Source organism: Phacochoerus africanus, chromosome 15 (assembly GCF_016906955.1).
Source record: "Phacochoerus africanus isolate WHEZ1 chromosome 15, ROS_Pafr_v1, whole genome shotgun sequence".
Classification (NCBI taxonomy): domain Eukaryota; kingdom Metazoa; phylum Chordata; class Mammalia; order Artiodactyla; family Suidae; genus Phacochoerus; species Phacochoerus africanus.
Window position 1 is genome coordinate 129988684 of NC_062558.1, and position 18286 is coordinate 130006969.

Consider the following 18286-nt stretch of genomic DNA (forward strand, 5'->3'; position numbering starts at 1 on the left):
CTCAAATAGGATTAACACTGCATTAGATCAACATACTTTTCATTGTCTGTGGAGAAAAGTTTCTGAAGCCCAGAGTACCAATCTCCTCCTACCTGAGTGAGACTTCAGAGGGAGGACACCCCCCCCCCCCGTACCACCTCCCATAATTAATGGTTGTCCACCAAGAGGATACAAGATCTTTTTCCACCCAGAAGATCCCATGGGGTAAGTCTTGCAATTCATGAAAAACAGCCCAGAGTACTAGTAATTTGGAAGTTTTATTTGTAAGGTTTTCCTTTTCAAGGGAACTTTTCTGTAAGACCAAGCAAATTATGTACTTCTCTTTGGTAAATTACAGTTCACATTGGCACAATAAACACAGTAACTAATCTACTCTGTTGACTTTAATTCTCACAAATCCAGGTGCGCCTTTTAGTTCTAAAAGTTTAAGGAAGGTCTAATCTACCAATTATAAAAAATGAAAGCCAGTTAGAATTCTAAATATAAACATTATTTACATTAGTTTATAAAAATAGATCTGAGTTTAAGAAAAGGTAAACTAGTAATTTTCACTTCAGTTCAGGCATAATAAATTCCTCCATTTTCAAAGCAGGCTGATTCTCTTTTCTTGGTTAGCAATGTTAATTTGGGCCCAGGGGCAGGGTGTGTGTGTGCAAGCGCTCATGTGCAGGATTTAAGTAATCATTTAACCAATTGCTAATGCTTCCAACTAAGTTACTGACTGAAAAAAACCTAAACCTTATATATAACCAGTGATAGCTTAAAAAAGTAATGTTCTAACCTCTCTAAAGATTCTTGATGCCACCATTACACCACTCTACTCTATTACTTTGCTTTCTAGCTATGGGTAATAGTTTTGTTTCTTTAAAAACTTATGTTAAAACAAACTGGTTGGGGGAAACCTACCTACTTTTATTCCTGGACTAGCAGATATTAGTTGTTCTAACACATCTGGAGCAAACTGATAAACATAAAAGTTCAAAATCCAATGTAATCAAAGTAACTAAATGATATTAGGAAAATTAAAAACCAATTTTTTTCCTAAAGAAGGCATTTTTTAAAAGGTAACTATTTGGGCAAAACAACTGCATAGTGCAGGCAGCATTCCCTTAAATGAGTCCCATAAAACAGTGGTTCCCATACATATGCACCGGGGTGAAATGAGAAAAAATGACAATGTAGTGTTTTTTTTTTCAAAAAGCTACATTTATTCCACTTAGAGAACTCTCTCTTGGTCTGAGATTGTCTTTTTAAGGGGAAAAAAAAAAAGGTGATAATACAGTGATCGATTTCAGATTACTTGGCAAAATAAGTTGGCAAACCTGTCAAATCCCCACAATTTTTGCAACTATTGCTGGTCCATGAAACGCAAAAGTCTGGGAACCACTGCCATGTAAAAGACTTGTTTTGCATGTTGTTAGAAACTGTTAAATGGAAAAAAGCCGTGGTCAGATGTTTGGGAAATGATACTAGAGAATTTCACAAAATTATGCGAATTAATGGCAAGTGTGCTCCATTCCCCAAACGTGGACCACTGGACACATTCAGACCCACTGTTCACTGGAAAGACATAAAAATCTGAAGCGAACAATTCCTTTGACTTTGGAATTGCAACAGTTTTCTTCAAATGAAGCTGACGTTAACATTTCAACAGAGTCTGGCCTATGACTTAGCTGAAGCTCAGGAAATGGTATAATCGGCAACATTATCAATATTAAACTTTTAATATCAAATACATTTTTGTACACCATTACTAATTTATATAATTATAAAACAAACTTCAAAAGCTCCATAAAATCAGTAAGGTAAAAGCCCTTACTGAATATTATATAAACTTCAGATGTTACCAGGCGTGATTTCAGGAAAAGTCATTGATTTTTGATACAAATTATCTACAAAATAATGTGGTATAAATGTTATTAGAATTTTAGAATAATGTGGCTACAACCTGCCCATTACTCTTTCATAAGCATCAGATCTTTAAAGTTCATTTCCATTTACACATTTCTGCTGCTGAAGCCTGGCTCTTCTTGAAGATTCTAGCTGCTTTGCTCTTAGCCATCGTTCTCTTGACAGCGTTGTCTGACCAGCACTGAGAGACAGAAACCTAGTTTGAAATACAGAAATGAATTTAAGTCTAGACCTAGAATAATGCCTTAAAAACAAAAAAACAAAAAAAAACCCCACTCAGCTGCAGGTTTTTTTTTTTTTAAATACTGGGTTGGGAGACAAAACTAGTAACTACACACAACTCAAGAGCCAAGTTAGATTTCTACAAAGGAGTCCTTTGAAGGGCGATTTTGAATGTCCAGAACCAGGAGCATTTCCAGTCCACTAAAGTGATCCTGGCCAAACACCATCCCCCACAACAAACATTTCATGAGGGGTCTTTAGAAGGAAAAAACTGATTCCAGTTTTCTCAGTCTGCCTCAGTTACCCTGAATAAATCTGGAGATCTGCCCACACACAGCTCACTGCAAAGGCCCTGGTGGAGGTGTGCACTCACCGAGCTACGATGAGCAACTGGTGGAGGTCGTCAGCGGTGATGCTCTGAGGATCGTTCTTGCGCATTTCCACAAAGTCGTCTTCGACTGCCTTTATCAAAAGAGTACACGAACTTTAAAACTACTCCTAACGCGGAAAGGACATTTGCACTTTGTAGAGAAAAAGCAAAGTAAACTGGCCCCTTGCCTGATGTAAAAATGAGTAAGTCAGCCCTGCCGCTTAGACAAATGAGACAATCTGGGTAAAAAGACTGAAAACCAAATTTTTATATAAGTAATACCGCTGAGGGAAGTACTCTAAACCGAATAACAACACTTAAGATTCATTTGAGAGGGAGAAACAAACCACAATTTGTATAGCAAACAGGATAACCTTTAAATACGGGGAAGAGAGGCAGCAATAAAAATGGCAAGTATGGGTCTCTGAAAATCTTCATCACCGTTAAAGGGAACAAGAACACTGGCAAAAATGATCAAACTCAGATTCTTCAAAACTCTGGAAATTGGAGTTCCGGTCGTGGCTCAGTGGTTAACGAATCCGACTAGGAACCATGAGGTGGCAGGTTCGATCCCTGGCCTTACTCAGTGGGTTGGGGATCCGACGTTGCTGTGAGCTGTGGTGTGGGTCGCAGATGTGGCTCAGATCCCGTGTTGCTGTGGCTCTGGTGTAGGCTGGTGGCTACAGCTCCGATTCGACCTCTAGCCTGGGAACCTCCATATGCCATGGGAGCAGCCCAAGAAAATGGCAAAAAGACGGGAAAAAAAAAAAAAAACCCACCAAAAAGACAAAAAAACACCCTCTGGAAATTAACCAGATGTTTGAAACAATGCGGGGAGCATTTTTTCAAGAAAGATTAAAAACACTGAACTTTGAGGCATTTCCATTTGCCCTATTCCCCTCCCCAACCCACATCTAAGCAGCCTTGAAAATGGACAGCAGGGAAACCACTGGAGAGAGACGTGGGACTGGAGCTCTTTCAAAGCACTGTTCCCAGAGGACTGTCGATTTCACTGGTGGTTCGCTGGAAGGACCCGTTTGCAAGGCTGTCTTCATTTAATCTGACTTGGAGCTTGCCCAGTATGAATAACAGCCCTTTCCCGCAGAACATTTAACAATCACAAGTGATGATTGATCATCTTGGTTACTCCAGGCACTGGACATCTGGGGCAAATAACCCCAAAACTACCAAAAGGAAAATCTAGGTGTCTCTGCAGAAAATTTTTTTTAAAGAAGAGAAGGCTCCTGCTGTGGCACAATGGGATTGGCAGCATCTCGGGAGTGCTGGGACATGGATTCAATCCCTGGCCCAGCACCATGGGTTAAAGATCCCACATTACCGTGGCTGCCGCTCAGATCAGATCCCTGGCCCAGGAGCTCCATATGCCTCTCACTCCAGGAATTTAGAAGACCACATGCATGTACAGGGTTGTGCACATGCTCTTAAGATCCGACCAGCCTTAAAGTTTCGCTTCTGAATAATCTTGAAGCTCTGTGCAAGCAGAAGGCAAAGGCTTGGGTGGATTGCAGTAAACTGCTGCGTGCCGAAGGCTTGCCTCCACATGAATACAGCACCCCTTGGCTTAGACTGGGAGCCTACTTCCAGGCATCTAAGGAAATTAAATTTCTATCCAATCACTGACCTCTAAGCTAAGTGAGCAGAGACTTCAGTGTCTATGTACAATTAAGAATAGAGACTTAAAAAAATTTTTTTATGGCCACACCCGCAGCACATGGGAAGTTCCCAGACCAGGGATCAAATCTGAGCCGCAGCTGTGACCTACACCACAGCTTTGGGAATGCCAGATGCTTAACCTATTGTGCCACAGTAGCAATTCCTAGAGACTTTAAAAACTTAATTTAGAAAAGTCACTGAACAACAACGAGTCCTAAGGAGGGGAGAATCTGCCAGAGCAGAGTTGCTTCATTATACTATTTAAGACACTTGGGTTTCAACACAAAAAGTAGGAGACATACAAGAGACTCTTGCATGTGGTCCCCTTCGCTGGGACACAAGAAGTCAACTGAAACCGTCCTTAAAGAAACCCAAATGCTGGAGTCATTAGACAAAAAGCCTTTTAAATCAGTTATTTTAAATAGAGTCAAAGAACTAACAAAAGGAATCCACAAGTAAAGGATTAAAAGTAGGAGAATGCTGTCTCACCAAACAGGAAATATCAATAAGGAAAAATTATTTTAAAAGCAAACAAATTCTGAAGTTGAAAAATACAACCAAAATAAAAAAATTCACTTGAAAGGCTCAACAGCAGCTTTTTAGCAGGCAAAAGAAAAACTGAACAAGTTTGCAGATAGGCTGACCAAGATTATCCAGTCTTAGAACAGAAAGCAAAAAGAATGAGGAAAAATGAACAGTGCCTCACTTGCAGGACCCCATTAAGTAGACCAACACACATATATGGGGGTTCAAGAGAGGAGAGAGAAGGGGCAGAAAGAAACTCACCCTTCCCCCCCGATGTGCACCAATCAGTACATCCAAGAAGCTCAATAAATTTCAAGTAGTATAAACTCAAAGAGAGCCATACCTAGAGACATCACAGCTACAGTGCCAAAAGCCAGAGAGAGATTCTTAAAAGAACAAGAGAAAAATGGCTCACTGTGCACAAAGTCCTCTCATTGGAAACTGACTTCTCAGCAGAAAAGCCAGAAGGCAGCTGGAAGACTTAAAATGTTGAAAGAACAAGCCTATGAGCCAAGAATTCTACATCAAGCAAAATCAGTCTCCAAAAATTAAAATGAAATCAAGACATTCCCAGTCATGCAAAAACTTAAAAAAGAATTTGCCACAAGGAGATCTGCCCTTCCAGATATACTGAGAAATAAGAAAGGAGTTTTTCAGGCCGAAGTGAAAGGGTACTACACAGTAACTCAGATCCATGGAAAGATCACTGTAAGATAACTACACGGGCAGACACGAAAGGTAGGAGAAACGTCGTATCTTGTTCTTTGTAACTTTTCCCCCTCTGATTTAAAGACAATTGCATAAAGCAGTAATTATAAATGTGTTGATAAACATACAATGTAAAAAGATGCAATCTTTATGATAACAAAGCACAAAGGAGCAGAGAAGGAATGGAATTATAAAGGAACAAGGCTTTTGTGTACTGCTGTGATTAAACTGGCATTAATGCTAAATACATTATCACAGTTAATGGGAGTTCCCATCGTTGGCTCAGCAGTTAATGAACCCGACTAGCATCCATGGGGACGCAGGTTCTACCCCTGGCTTCGCTTAGTGGGTTGAGGATCCGGTGTTGCCATGAGCTCTGGCATAGGCCAGGGGCTACAGCTCCAATTAGACCCCTAGCCAGGGAACCTCCATATGCTGTGGGTGCGGCCCTAAAAAGAGACAAAAAGAAAAAAAATAAAAATAAATAAATAGATTATCACAGTTAAGATATTAATGCAGCTCCAGGGCAACTACTAAAGAAAAAAACATAGAAAAGACATGAAAATTCAAACTGTACACCAGAACTATCTATTTCAAACAAAATAAGACAATAATGGGGGAACACAGGCAACAAAAGACACATGATACAGCAAACAAAGAGCAAAATTACCTTGTCAGTAATTACAATAAACATAAATTGATTAAATACTCCAATTCAACACAGGGAAATTGTTTTAGTCTAAACATACCTTGGTTATTTCATCAGATATGCTGTAATCCAGAAACCTCAAAAGGGTCAGATAAATGCGGAATTTATTCAGCACGGAGGGCAGCACGGCCGAGAGGAGGCTGTTCACGTACTCCTCCATGTTTGGTGGGATCAGCTGAGGCTGTAAGTGGACCTGGCAATCTGCCTACAAAGAGAAAGAGTACCCAGTATTTCCCACGTTCCTCACTTAATCTAAAATCTCAGGGGGATGCATCATCTCTAGCAGCTCCTAAGGCAATTAGGAAATGGTATTATTACAGGGAGGTCACCTTTTAACATTACTTTATATGTACTATAATCACCTCAGCAAGAATTACAAAAGGTAGCCTTTTCTGGGCTATGATGTCTCTTCAATGGTATCAGTAAACATCTTAAAGGCAGCAAACCTCTAACAAACAGCGGATTAAAATGTTTTAGTGTTTCCTTAATCATGGAAAATGTACTCTATACCTCACGGAACTGAATTTCTAGAAACCACATAAAGCAAATCACACTTCCCCACAGAAAACTTAGCAATGAGCCATTTCATTGTCATTCACAGGCAGTTTCTCATAAATCAGAGGTGAACGCCATTATCCAGAGAAAGAAACTATACACCTTTTAACAAGTGGGTGTATTTCTTGTCATTAAAAGATTCAGAAGTAACAGCTCAACTCGTCAGTCACTCTGATGATTTACCAGAGCATCTCATCAGAAACCACAGAAATAATTACCAGGTAGGAACATTTTAAAAGGAACTCGAAGATGTTTCTCACATGAGATTGGCAGAAAACAATGGAAAAGCGACAGTGAGAACAATGGTCTGGATGTTAAGGAGGCAGTTTGCAGACAGTTTCTGCTTTCTCTGTCTCGTGTGGGAGTTTCTGCTGCCAGCAGCTTCCTTTGCTTGGCTTTGATTTGCTGTTATTTGGTTCTTCTTAGATAGGAGGTTTTCATCCCAAAGAACAAGATAATTGATTTCCTTGTTAATAACCAGCAGTCTCAATGCTGACGCAAGTTTAACTTATCAATAATAAGCAATACCAAGAAATAAAATAGAGATATCTGTCCAATGTGTAACCTGCCTCCATTTTAAAATGACCCTTCGTACCGGCAGGAGTGATCTCCCTTCTGAAGTAATAAAAACATTAATGTTGCAGGGGAATTCCATCTGGTGGTAGCTGAAGTCATAATCCACCTTCTGCCAAGTTATTAGGTTGCTCAGGGCAGTCACATTATGAACACCTACAAAATCAAGAAAATAAATTTTCAGCCATTTGATTTTAATCACCTAATCAATAATCAGATAATAAGACATGAGGTTTCCACTCCTTCCAAAAAAAAAGATATGAGGCACCGTCGAACTTCCTCAATGGTTTCACAGACAATAGTTGTGAAGTTCAACAAAAATATTTCTGAAGCCAAGACACCCCACCCCCAGCCTAATACCCAGCATCTGGAGTGCAACAAGACATAACACAGATTCCCAATAAGCATGATTACTTTCTGTGTCATGTTCAGAGCTAAAATCATCTGGTGGAACTAAAACCATATTCACACAGAGAGACCAGGTTTTGGCACTGAATTTTACTGGTTTTGGCACTCACCTCGGCCTTAACTGCCCCAGCCCACACTACTTTTTCTATCTTTACCTCCTGAACGTATCACCACCAAAGGGTCTCCTTTAATTCTCGTTTGAGCACAGATAAAGCAGTCTGCTTTCTTGTAATTTTATGACCTGTTCCATAAATGAGGTTAGTTTAAGCCATCTGATTTACTAAATATTTTTCAGAGATTCTCTGAAACAAAATTTTTAAATCACATTGGCTGGTAAGGAAACGTTTTATTAGATTTGTTCTACAAATTTTCTTTTGAGGTAACAGAGGACTAAAGTTAAAACCTCCTCCCTTTCCAGCCTTAAAAAAGATACTTTCTATTTACATGCTGTATCACTGGACTGTTTTCACACTATCAGAGAACACATGTGATGTGTGCATTTGTTTATAATGTACTTTAACCAAATTCATAGGGCAAGCAAGCCTTTATCTTAAATACTCGTGGAGTGTGAATTCGTCTTTGTTCATAGTTGCTCTTTTAGAAAGTCATTACCACATCTGGCTTTGCTGGGAGTTAGAAATGGAAGGGACACAGAACTATATTCAATGTCCTGTGATAAACCATAATAGAAAAAAATGTGAAGAAGAATATATGTAACTGGGTAACCATGCTGTACAGCAGAACTTAACACTACATTGTAAATCAACTATACTTCAATGAAATTTTAAAAAAAAGAAAAAAGAAATGGGAAGGAAATGCCTGTGCACACACCTGGCGTGTCGAGCTGCCCCTGTTCCAGGAGGGTTTCGTCAATTACCAGAGACGTGTTGCTGGGCAGCTGGAGAAGCCCGCTGACCAAGCGATTGGCTGTGTAGTCTTTGTGGGGAATGAATTTCAAGTGGTTCATGTTCTCTATAGTCATCTGCAGACGAAAAGACTGCAAAGAGAAATTTCTTAGTGAATAGGAACTAGGCTTCCCTCTTTAAGAAAACTTTTGTATATGCGGTTAAACACTACATTTTATATGGAAAGAAAATCCTATGAGTTTCTAAGCGGGTAGTCTCAGGGCTTCTTGAGCTCTTAGAAGCAAAAATATCAACATCCTAAATAATTTCTCTGATTCTATAAACTGCTTTATTCTTAACTATCTTCTTCAGTGTTCTTGAAGAATAATTTTTATTTTACCAATGAACCTGAAACAAATGAAAACTGGTAAGACTATATATATGTTACAAAATATTATTATATAGATAACTGACATACCATATGTTTTATATATTATATACTACATATTTTATGTGTAATATATATTATATAATATACATTATATAATTATGTGTGTAATATATATAGTATGCAGTCAACTTTTTTAACCTACCACAGGCTAACAAAACTGAAAAAAAAAGCTTATTTATTCATCAAGATAGGAAGAGAAAAGCTTAATTTTCCTCTGTGCTCTCTGAATTAGAATCCTATTCTTTCATCACAGACTACTATAGATTTCTGAACAAATGTTCTCAGAAGAGCCAAGGCACAGAGGACACTGTGCTGTGGGTCTCAGAACCTGCTCCATCTGGGAAAAGTCACCTCCTGACCCAGTCTTAACAGAGCAGGAAATCTGTTCCACCCACCAGCACCTCCTCCATCTCCCTGTGCCCATGGCACTCAGGGCCCCCTGCCCCCTGCTTTGTACCCAGATCTACGGCTACATCACTCTGGCCTAAAGAAAAGTATGTGTGGTAAGGGCGGAAAGGGTTGGGGAAGATGTCAAGGAAGACATAAAATTCATTTTCAACATTTACAGGAATTATATACTTTGGCTCAATAATTCAAAGAAAGCAGGCAGTAGAGGAAAAACATTATCGATGCAAGCAAACAGCACCTCAAGAAACAGAGAGCTGAAACAAAAGGTGGTCTGAACCAGGGTCTAGCAACATATAAGCAAAAGCAGGTCGCTCATACTTACACTGTTGTAAAAACTAAATAAGCCCTTTTTTTAAAGGGCTGCACCTGTGGCATGTGGAGGTTCCCAGGCTAGGGGTTGAATCGGAGCTGCAGCTGCCAGCCTACGCCACAGCCACAGCCATGCCAGATCCAAGCCACATCTGTGATGTACGCTGAAGCTCATGGCAATGCCAGATCCTTAACCACTGAGCGGGACCAGGGATCAAAAATGCATCCTCATGGATTTTAGTCAAGTTCGTTACTGCTGAGCCTCAATAGCAACTCCTAAGTAAGATATTAAAGAGGCAAGTGTTTAGAAAAAAAATTCAGTGCTGGGTAGACATGAACACAAGAGGAATATAAAGGAATGGGATTTGGTAAAAAGGCCACAACTAGAAACAAGAAAATTACAAATGAGAAGGCTCACTGGTAAAGGCAAACATATAGTAATAGTAGGAAATTATCCACACACAAATATGACACCAAAACCAGCAATCCTGAGAAGCGGAGGGTAGAAATGCAGGATACTGGAGATGCATTCACAAGGAAGACACCAGAAACTTAAAACGATTTCATATATACATAGACTCCTATATCAAAACCTCATGGTAAGCGGAAACCAAAAATTTATGATACACACACAAATAAGGAAAAGCAATCCAAACACAACACCAAAGATAGTCAGCAAACCACAAGAGGAGAAGAAGAAAAAAGACCAACAAAAACAAATCAAAAACAATTAACAAAATACAATAAAAGCACACATATCAGTAATTACCTCAAATGTGAATGAATTAAATGTTCCAGCCAAAAGAAATATATTGGCTGAATGGGTACAAAACAAGATCCATATATATGCTGGCTATTAAAGATGCACTTACAGATTTAGGGACACATACAAACTGAAAGTGAGAGGATGGAAGATGTTCCATGCAAATGGAAAAGAAAGCAAGCTGGTGCCAATACTCATCCCAGACAAAACAGACTTTAAAAGGACCAATCCAAGAAGAAGATGCAACAATTGTAAATATATATGCACCCAACAAAGGAGCACCTCAATATATAAAGCCAATGCTAACAGCCCAAAAAGGAGAAACTGACAATAACACAATAGTAGGGGACTTTAGCACCCCACTCAAAGCAATGGAAGATCATCCAGAGAGAAAATCAACAAGGAAACACAGGCCTTAACTGATGTATTAGATGAGATGGACTTAAGAGGTATTTATAGAATATTCCATCAAAAAGTAGCAGAATACACATTCTTCTCAAGTGCTCAATGAACATTCTCTATGATAGATCACATCTGGGTCACAAATCAAGCCTTGGTAAATTTAAGGCAACTGAAATCATATCAAGCATCTTTTCTTTTTTTCTTTTTTTTTTGTCTTTTTGCTATTTCTTGGGCCGCTCCCGCGGCATATGGAGGTTCCCAGGCTAAGGGTCTAAGGGTCGAATCGGAGCTGTGGCCACTGGCCTGCGCCAGAGCCACAGCAACGCGGGATCCGAGCCGCGTCTGCGACCTACACCACAGCTCACGGCAACGCCGGATCATTAACCCACTGAGCAAGCGCAGGGATCGAACCCGCAACCTCATGGTTCCTAGTCGGATTCGTTAACCACTTCGCCACGACGGGAACTCCTCAAGCATCTTTTCTAATCACAATGCTGTAAGACTAGAAATGAACAAGAAAAAAATCTGCAAAAAACACAAATATGGAGACTAAACAATATGCTACTAAACAACCAATGGATCACTGAAGAAATCAGAGAGGAAATTAAAAAATACCTAGAGACAACAAAGGCACAATGATCCAAACCTATGGGATACAGCAAAAGCAGTTCTAGGAAGGAATTTTCTAGCAATACAAGCCTACTTCAGGAAATAAGAAAAATCTCAAATAAACAACCTAACTTTACATCTAAAGCAACCAGAGAAAGAAGAACAAATAAAACCCAAAGTTAATAGAAGGAAAGAAATCATAGAGAGCAGAAGAAAAATAAAACAGAAACAAAAAACAATAAAAAAGATCAATGAAACTGAAAGCTGGTTCTTTGAAAAGAACAACAAAATCAATTAACCCTTAGCCAGACTCATCAAGAAAAAAAGAGAGGACTGTAATCAATAAAATTCAAAATGAAAAAGGAAAAGTTACAGTAGACATCACAGAAATACAAAGGATCATAAGAGACTAGTATAAGCAACTATATGCCAATAAAATGGACAACCTAGAAGAAATAGACAAATTCTTAGAAAGGTACAATCTTCTGGGGAATTATATCAAATATTTAGAGAAGAGTTAATACCTATCATTCTGAAACTCTTCCCAAAAACTTCAGAGGAAGTAACACTCCCAAACTCATTCTAGGAGGACACCATCACCCTGATACCAAAACCAGACAAAGACACCACACACACACAAAAAAAGAAAATTATGGGCCATTATCACTGATGAACACAGATGCAAAAATTCTCAACAAAATACTAGCAAAGCAAATCCAGCAATACATTAAAAGGATCATCCTCCATGATCAAGTGATTTATCCCAGAGATGCAAGGATTCTTCAATATCCACAAATCAATGTGATATACCACATTAACAAACTGAAGAATAAAAACCCCTATGATTCTCTCAACAGATGGAGAAAAAGCTTTTGACAAAATCCAACACCCACTTCTCATAAAAACCCTCCAGAAAGTGGACATAGAGGGAAAGAACCTTAACATAATAAAGGCCATATATGACAAGCCCACAGCTAACATCATTCTTAGTGGTGAAAAGCTCAAAGAATTCCTGCTAAGATCAGGAACAAGACAAGGATGTCCACTCTCACCACTTTTATTCAATAGAGTTTTGGAAGTTCTAGCCACAGCAATGAGAGAAGAAAAAGAAATAAAAGGAATCCAAATTGGAAAGAAGTAAAACTACTACTCTTTGCAGATGACATGATACTATACCTAGAAAATCCTAAAGTAAAGACACTACCAAAAAACTGTTAGAACTCTCAATGAATTTGGTTAAGTTGCAGGATACAAAATTAATACACAGAAATCAACTGCATTTCTATATACTAACAATCAAAAATCAGAAAGAGAAATTAGGTTAACAATCTCTTTCTCACTGCATCAAAAAGAATAAAATACTTGGGAATAAACCTACCTTCTTTAGCCTATACCTTAAAAACTCTAAGATGCTGATGAAAGAAATCAAAGATGACAAATACACCATGCTCTTAGACTGGAAGAATCAATATTGTCAAAATGACTACACTACCCAAGGCATCTACAGATTCAATGCAATCCCTATCAAATTACCAGTGGCATTTTTCACAAAAATAGAACAAAAAATTTTTTAATTTGTATGGAAACACGAAAGACCCCAAAAAGCCAAAGCAATTCTGAGAAAGAAAAATGAAGCTGGAGGAATCAGGCACCCTGACTTCAGACTATACTACAAAGCTAGTCATCAAAACATTATGGTACCAGCACAGAAAACAAAAATATAGGTCAATGGACAAGACAGAAAGCCCAGAAATAAATCCATGCAGCTATGGCCAATTCATTTATGACAAAGGAGGCAGGAATATACAATGGAGAAAAGACAGTCTCTTCAGTAAGTGGTGCTGGGAAAACTGGACAGCTACATGCAAAAGAATGAAATGAGAATACTCCCTAACCACCATACACAGAAATAAACTCAAAATGGATTAAAGACCAAAATATAAGACCAAATGCTACATAAAACTTTTACAGGATAACATAGGCTGAATACTGACATAAACCGCACTGTATCTTCTCAGATCCACCTCCTAGACTAATGAAAAGAAAGATCTAAATAAACAAATGGGACCTAATTAAACGTAAAAGTTTTGCACACCAAAGGAAACCCTAAATAAAATGAGAAGACACACACAGTATGGGAGAAAATATTTCCAAATGAATAGACTGACAAGCGATTCATCTCCAAAACATACAAACACTTCCTGCAACTCAATATCCAAGAAAAAAAAAATCAGAAAATAAGCAGAAGATCTAAATAGATGTCTCTCCAAAGTCAACATACAGATGGCCAAAAAACACATGAAAAGATGCTCAATGTCACTAATTATTAGCGAAATGCAAATCAAAGCTACTAAGAGATACAGATACTGTCTTACACCAGCCAGAATGGCCATCATCAAAAAGTCTACAAACAATAAATACTGGAGAGGGTGGGGAGAAAAGGGAACCCTCTTACACTGTTGGTAAGAATGTAAATTGAGGAGTTCCCGTCGTGGCGCAGTGGTTAACGAATCCGACTAGGAACCATGAGGTTGTGGGTTCGGTCCCTGCCCTTGCTCAGTGGGTTAACGATCCGGCGTTGCCGTGAGCTGTGGTGTAGGTTGCAGACGTGGCTCGGATCCCGCGTTGCTGTGGCTCTGGCATAGGCTGGTGGCTACAGCTCCGATTAGACCCCTAGCCTGGGAACCTCCATATGCCGCGGGAGCGGCCCAAGAAATAGCAACAACAACAACAACAACAAAAAGACAAAAAAAAAAAGAATGTAAATTGGTATAACCACTATGGAAAACAGTATGGAGGTTCCTCAAAAAACTAAAAATAGAACTACCATATGATCCAGCAATCCCACTCCTGAGCATCTATCCAGAGAAAACCATAATTTGAAAGGATACATGCACCCCAATGTTCACTGCAGTGCTATTTACAATAACCAAGACATGGAAGCAACACAAATGTCCATCCACAGAGGAATGGATACATATATCCAACACAGTATTACTCAGCCATAAAAAAGAATAAAATAATGCAATTTGCACCAACATGGATGGACCTAGAAATTATCATACTAAGTGAGGTTAGACAGTGAAAGACAAACATCTCATGATATCACTTACGTGGAATCTAGAAAGAGGAAACAAATGAACTTATTTGCAGAACAGAAACAGACTCACAGATCTTGAAAAAACTATGGTTACCAAAGGGGACAGGAAGGGGAGAAGGGGTAGACTGGAGGTTTGAGACCGACATATGCACACTGAAGTATATGGAATGACTGGCCAACGCGGAAGTGCTGTATAGCACAGAGAACTCTACCCAGTATTCTGTGATAATCTATGTGGAAAAAGAATCTGAAAGAGAATGGATGTGTGTATATGTATAACTGAATCACTTTGTTGTATGGCAGAAATTATCACAACCTTGTATATCAACTACCAACTACTTCAATAAAGCTTTAAAAAAAAAAAAGGAGTTCCCGTCGTGGCGCAGTGGTGAACGAATCCAACTAGGAACCATGAGGTTGCAGGTTCAATTCCTGGCCTTGCTCAGTGGGTTGAGGATCCTGCATTGCCGTGAGCTGTGGTGTAGGTTGCAGACGTGGCTCGGATCCCACGTTGCTGTGGCTCTAGCGTAGGCCAGCGGCTACAGCTCCGATTCGACCCCTAGCCTGGGAACCTCCATATGCTGCAGGAGCGGCCCAAAGAAACAGCAAAAAGACAAAAAATTAAATAAAATAACATAAATAAAAAGAAAAAAAGAAAAAAGAAAAAAAAAGTGAGTCAGAGTGTGAGAAATGCTGGTCTATTTGGTCCACTACTGTTTCTTCAGGTCCTAGAAGACACTTAATAAACACTAGTTAAATGAATATCTATTTCAACCTCTTACATTTCTCAAGTAGGTAGTGATCAGCATTATCAGTCACATGACTAATCAGAAGCTATTCTCTCATTCCCAAGATCTTATCAACATACACACACAAAAATGCATTCCAGATGCCCTTGCAAATAAACGCAACTTGACTTTCCAACCAGAATCAAAATTAGGGAAGTAGAGATAAAGTTATTACCCTGAACTAAAAGAATTATGCTCCTGTAATTTAGAGTTTCTTTAGATTTAAGATTTTAAAGCACACAGAGGATACCAAATTGTACTAATGAACTGACATTACAGCTAGTGCAATGTTAAGAGAGTTTACTACAGTTGTGTTGTTACTTAGAGAAATTTGTGCTAAGGCAATAAAAGTGAAATGTTTAGGGATGAGCAAAAAACACAGTACTAGGCAGGTTTGTTTTCCCTTAATGAGATCTATTAAAATCTCAAAGCTTAATATTTGGGTTGAACGAAAGATGGATTTTTAAAGGGCACTTAGGTTTATAATACAAATTTATATTGATCTTACTGCTGGAACCAGATGTTGAATAATTCGATACAAGTGTTCTGTGAAGGTACTATTCCGTGGACAACCACTCAAGTTAACCGTAAATTTTCCTAGGGGAAGAACATCTCTTCTTGTATACCTAGAAAAAAAAAAAAGATGTCAACCAATAAGACACTTGGGTGATTTTCTGATTTCCATCAAAGAGCAAACAAAGCAGAATTAGTTTAATGTTGTTTGAAAATAAAGCAGATTTCTTTGATCAGCTGTTCTTTAGTTTTGTTTTAGTTTTGGCAATATCCACGGCAGAGTTCCTAACTCTGTGCCACAGCAGTGACCCTAGCCACAGCAATGACAACACCGGATCCTTAACCCACTGAGCCATCAAGGAATTCTAGATCAATTGTTTTTTTTAATCAGAAACAGCAAAAAATATTATAGCCAGCAGGTCCCATCGCAGCTCAGGGGTTAACGAACCCAACTAGCATCCATGAGGACGAAGGCTCCACCCCTGGCCTTGCTCAGTGGGTTAAAGGATCCAGCGTTGCTATGAGCTGTGATGTAGGTTGCGAACACGGCTCAAATCCCACAATGCTGTGGCTGTGGCGTAGGCTGGCGGCTACAGCTCTGATTGAACCCCTAGCCTGAGAACCTCCATATGCTGCAGGTGTGGCCCTAAAAAGACCCCCAAAAAAAAAAAAAAGCCAACATGTAAGCGTTGGGTGTGTGCCAGGCACTGTTCTGAGTGCTTAATTCCCAAACACTCTGAGGTAGGCATTATTACCTTCATTTTATAGACGAGAAATCTTGAGGCACAGAAATTTAAATAACACACTCATGTTCACACAGCCAGGAAATGGCAGAAGTGGATCTGAACCCAGGAAGTTTTGTTTCAGAGTCTGTGCTCTTAACCCCCATGCACTACTGTCTCAAATCCTAACTAAGATCTATAGTATAAAGATGTTTACTGTAAGGTTATTTGAATAGAGAAACCAAACTAGGAAAACCTAACATTTAGGGGAAAAGTAAAACTGTCTATGATGAGGAGTTTCCCTTGTGGCTCAGCGGTAATGAACCCAACTAGCATCCATGAGGATGCATGTTCAATCCCTGGCCTCGCTCAGTGGATTAAGGATCTGGCATTACTGTGGATGTAGCGTAGGCTGACAGCTATAGCTCTGATTCGACCCCTAGCCTGGGAACCTCCATATGCTGTGGGTGCGGCCCTGAAAAAAAACCAAACCGGGAGATACAGTCAAAATGCTACATGTGACAGTGAGGAAAGTTGAAAAAAGGAATGCTTACCATTTGGTATAACACCTCTTAACTGAACAAATGAAAAAGAACATCTTGTGGTGAAGTCTAATAAATGAAAACCCACCAGCAACACAGTACTTACACGGTAGAGATGAGATGCAATATAAGGTATTCAGCAGCCAAACTGTCTCCCAAAAGGGCATGAGTGAGGAACCCAAGCAGTTCTGCTCTGACTGGAGACAATTCAGACATGAAACTGGAAACAACTGGAGAGAGAAGGGAAACCAAATTCAGAATACACACTGGCTCCTCTTGCGTCTCTTAAGTTAAAAAATAACTGTGGAACAAAGCACTATATGTCACAGACAACCACTGTGGACCTAAAATATTGGTAAGTGATGCCAACTGTCAAAATAAGACAGATGGAAGGGAGGGAGGAAGGAAGGAAGGAAGGACATATAGCTTGAGGAACCTCATTTTAATGAAGAGAATTAACACAGAGGAAAAAGGGGCAAAGCAAGGGCGATGGCTGGAGAAGCTGATTGTGACGACTGAGGACCTGATGGACCCCCGCACGCTGGTGACAGTATCTGGGCCATGAGGCTTCAGCACTTACACTTACAGGTTTTGCTCTCCTCCTTGCTGAGGCAGGCAGGCAGTAAGGGGTTGATGTGCTGCAACTTCTGGGCTAAAACCACATGGATCCTTGGCACTAAGGAGGCGGGAGGACTGTGCACCCTCTGCTCTTCAGCTGTGTCTGCACACTCCATCGGGTCCAGCAACGAAGAGGCATCCCTGCCGAGAGGCAAGAAAGCTCCAGCTCGCACAGACCCACTGTTTTCCCCAAATTCTATTCTTTTGTTTTTAGATCCTCAGACTTTACAGAGCCATCAATTCATAAATCATCTTCCTTAAATATAAGGATGAGACCAACAACCCTTAGGTAGTGTGCACCAGGCTCTGGGCGACACTCTTCGTTTTGCACACACAAATGCATGAAACCTCACACCACCTGCATTTGCAATGGAAATCAAGCCACTGTAGAAGGTAAGTTGAAAGTCATACAGGCAGTAAGTACTAGGTCTGTGCACTAAAATGCCTTCATAAATGAAGTAACTCGAACATGAAATTCATCATAACAGAAATAGCCAAGACAAGCAATTCTGTATACTATTGTTATGAAACTGTTATTTACGTTTAAAGTTATTAAAAATT

General features: G+C 39.5%; 1 protein-coding gene across 2 annotated transcripts in view; it reads right to left on the reverse strand.

Annotated features, from left to right (window-relative positions):
- Positions 1-238: 238 nt before the first annotated feature.
- MCMBP (minichromosome maintenance complex binding protein) overlaps positions 239-18286 on the reverse strand; it is a 73218-nt gene continuing 55170 nt past the window's right edge. The window contains exons 9-16 of one of the 2 annotated variants that reach the window (XM_047761972.1): positions 17694-17866; positions 17214-17337; positions 15839-15956; positions 8487-8652; positions 7270-7403; positions 6160-6324; positions 2507-2595; positions 239-2107 (exon numbers count right to left, since the gene is read on the reverse strand). In XM_047761972.1, the coding sequence (XP_047617928.1) occupies positions 1981-2107; positions 2507-2595; positions 6160-6324; positions 7270-7403; positions 8487-8652; positions 15839-15956; positions 17214-17337; positions 17694-17866 (1096 nt within the window). In that variant the 3' untranslated portion in view covers positions 239-1980. Of the gene's footprint in view, positions 2108-2506; positions 2596-6159; positions 6325-7269; positions 7404-8486; positions 8653-15838; positions 15957-17213; positions 17338-17687; positions 17867-18286 lie in introns of both variants that reach the window. The other variant, XM_047761971.1, reaches the window with a different exon arrangement.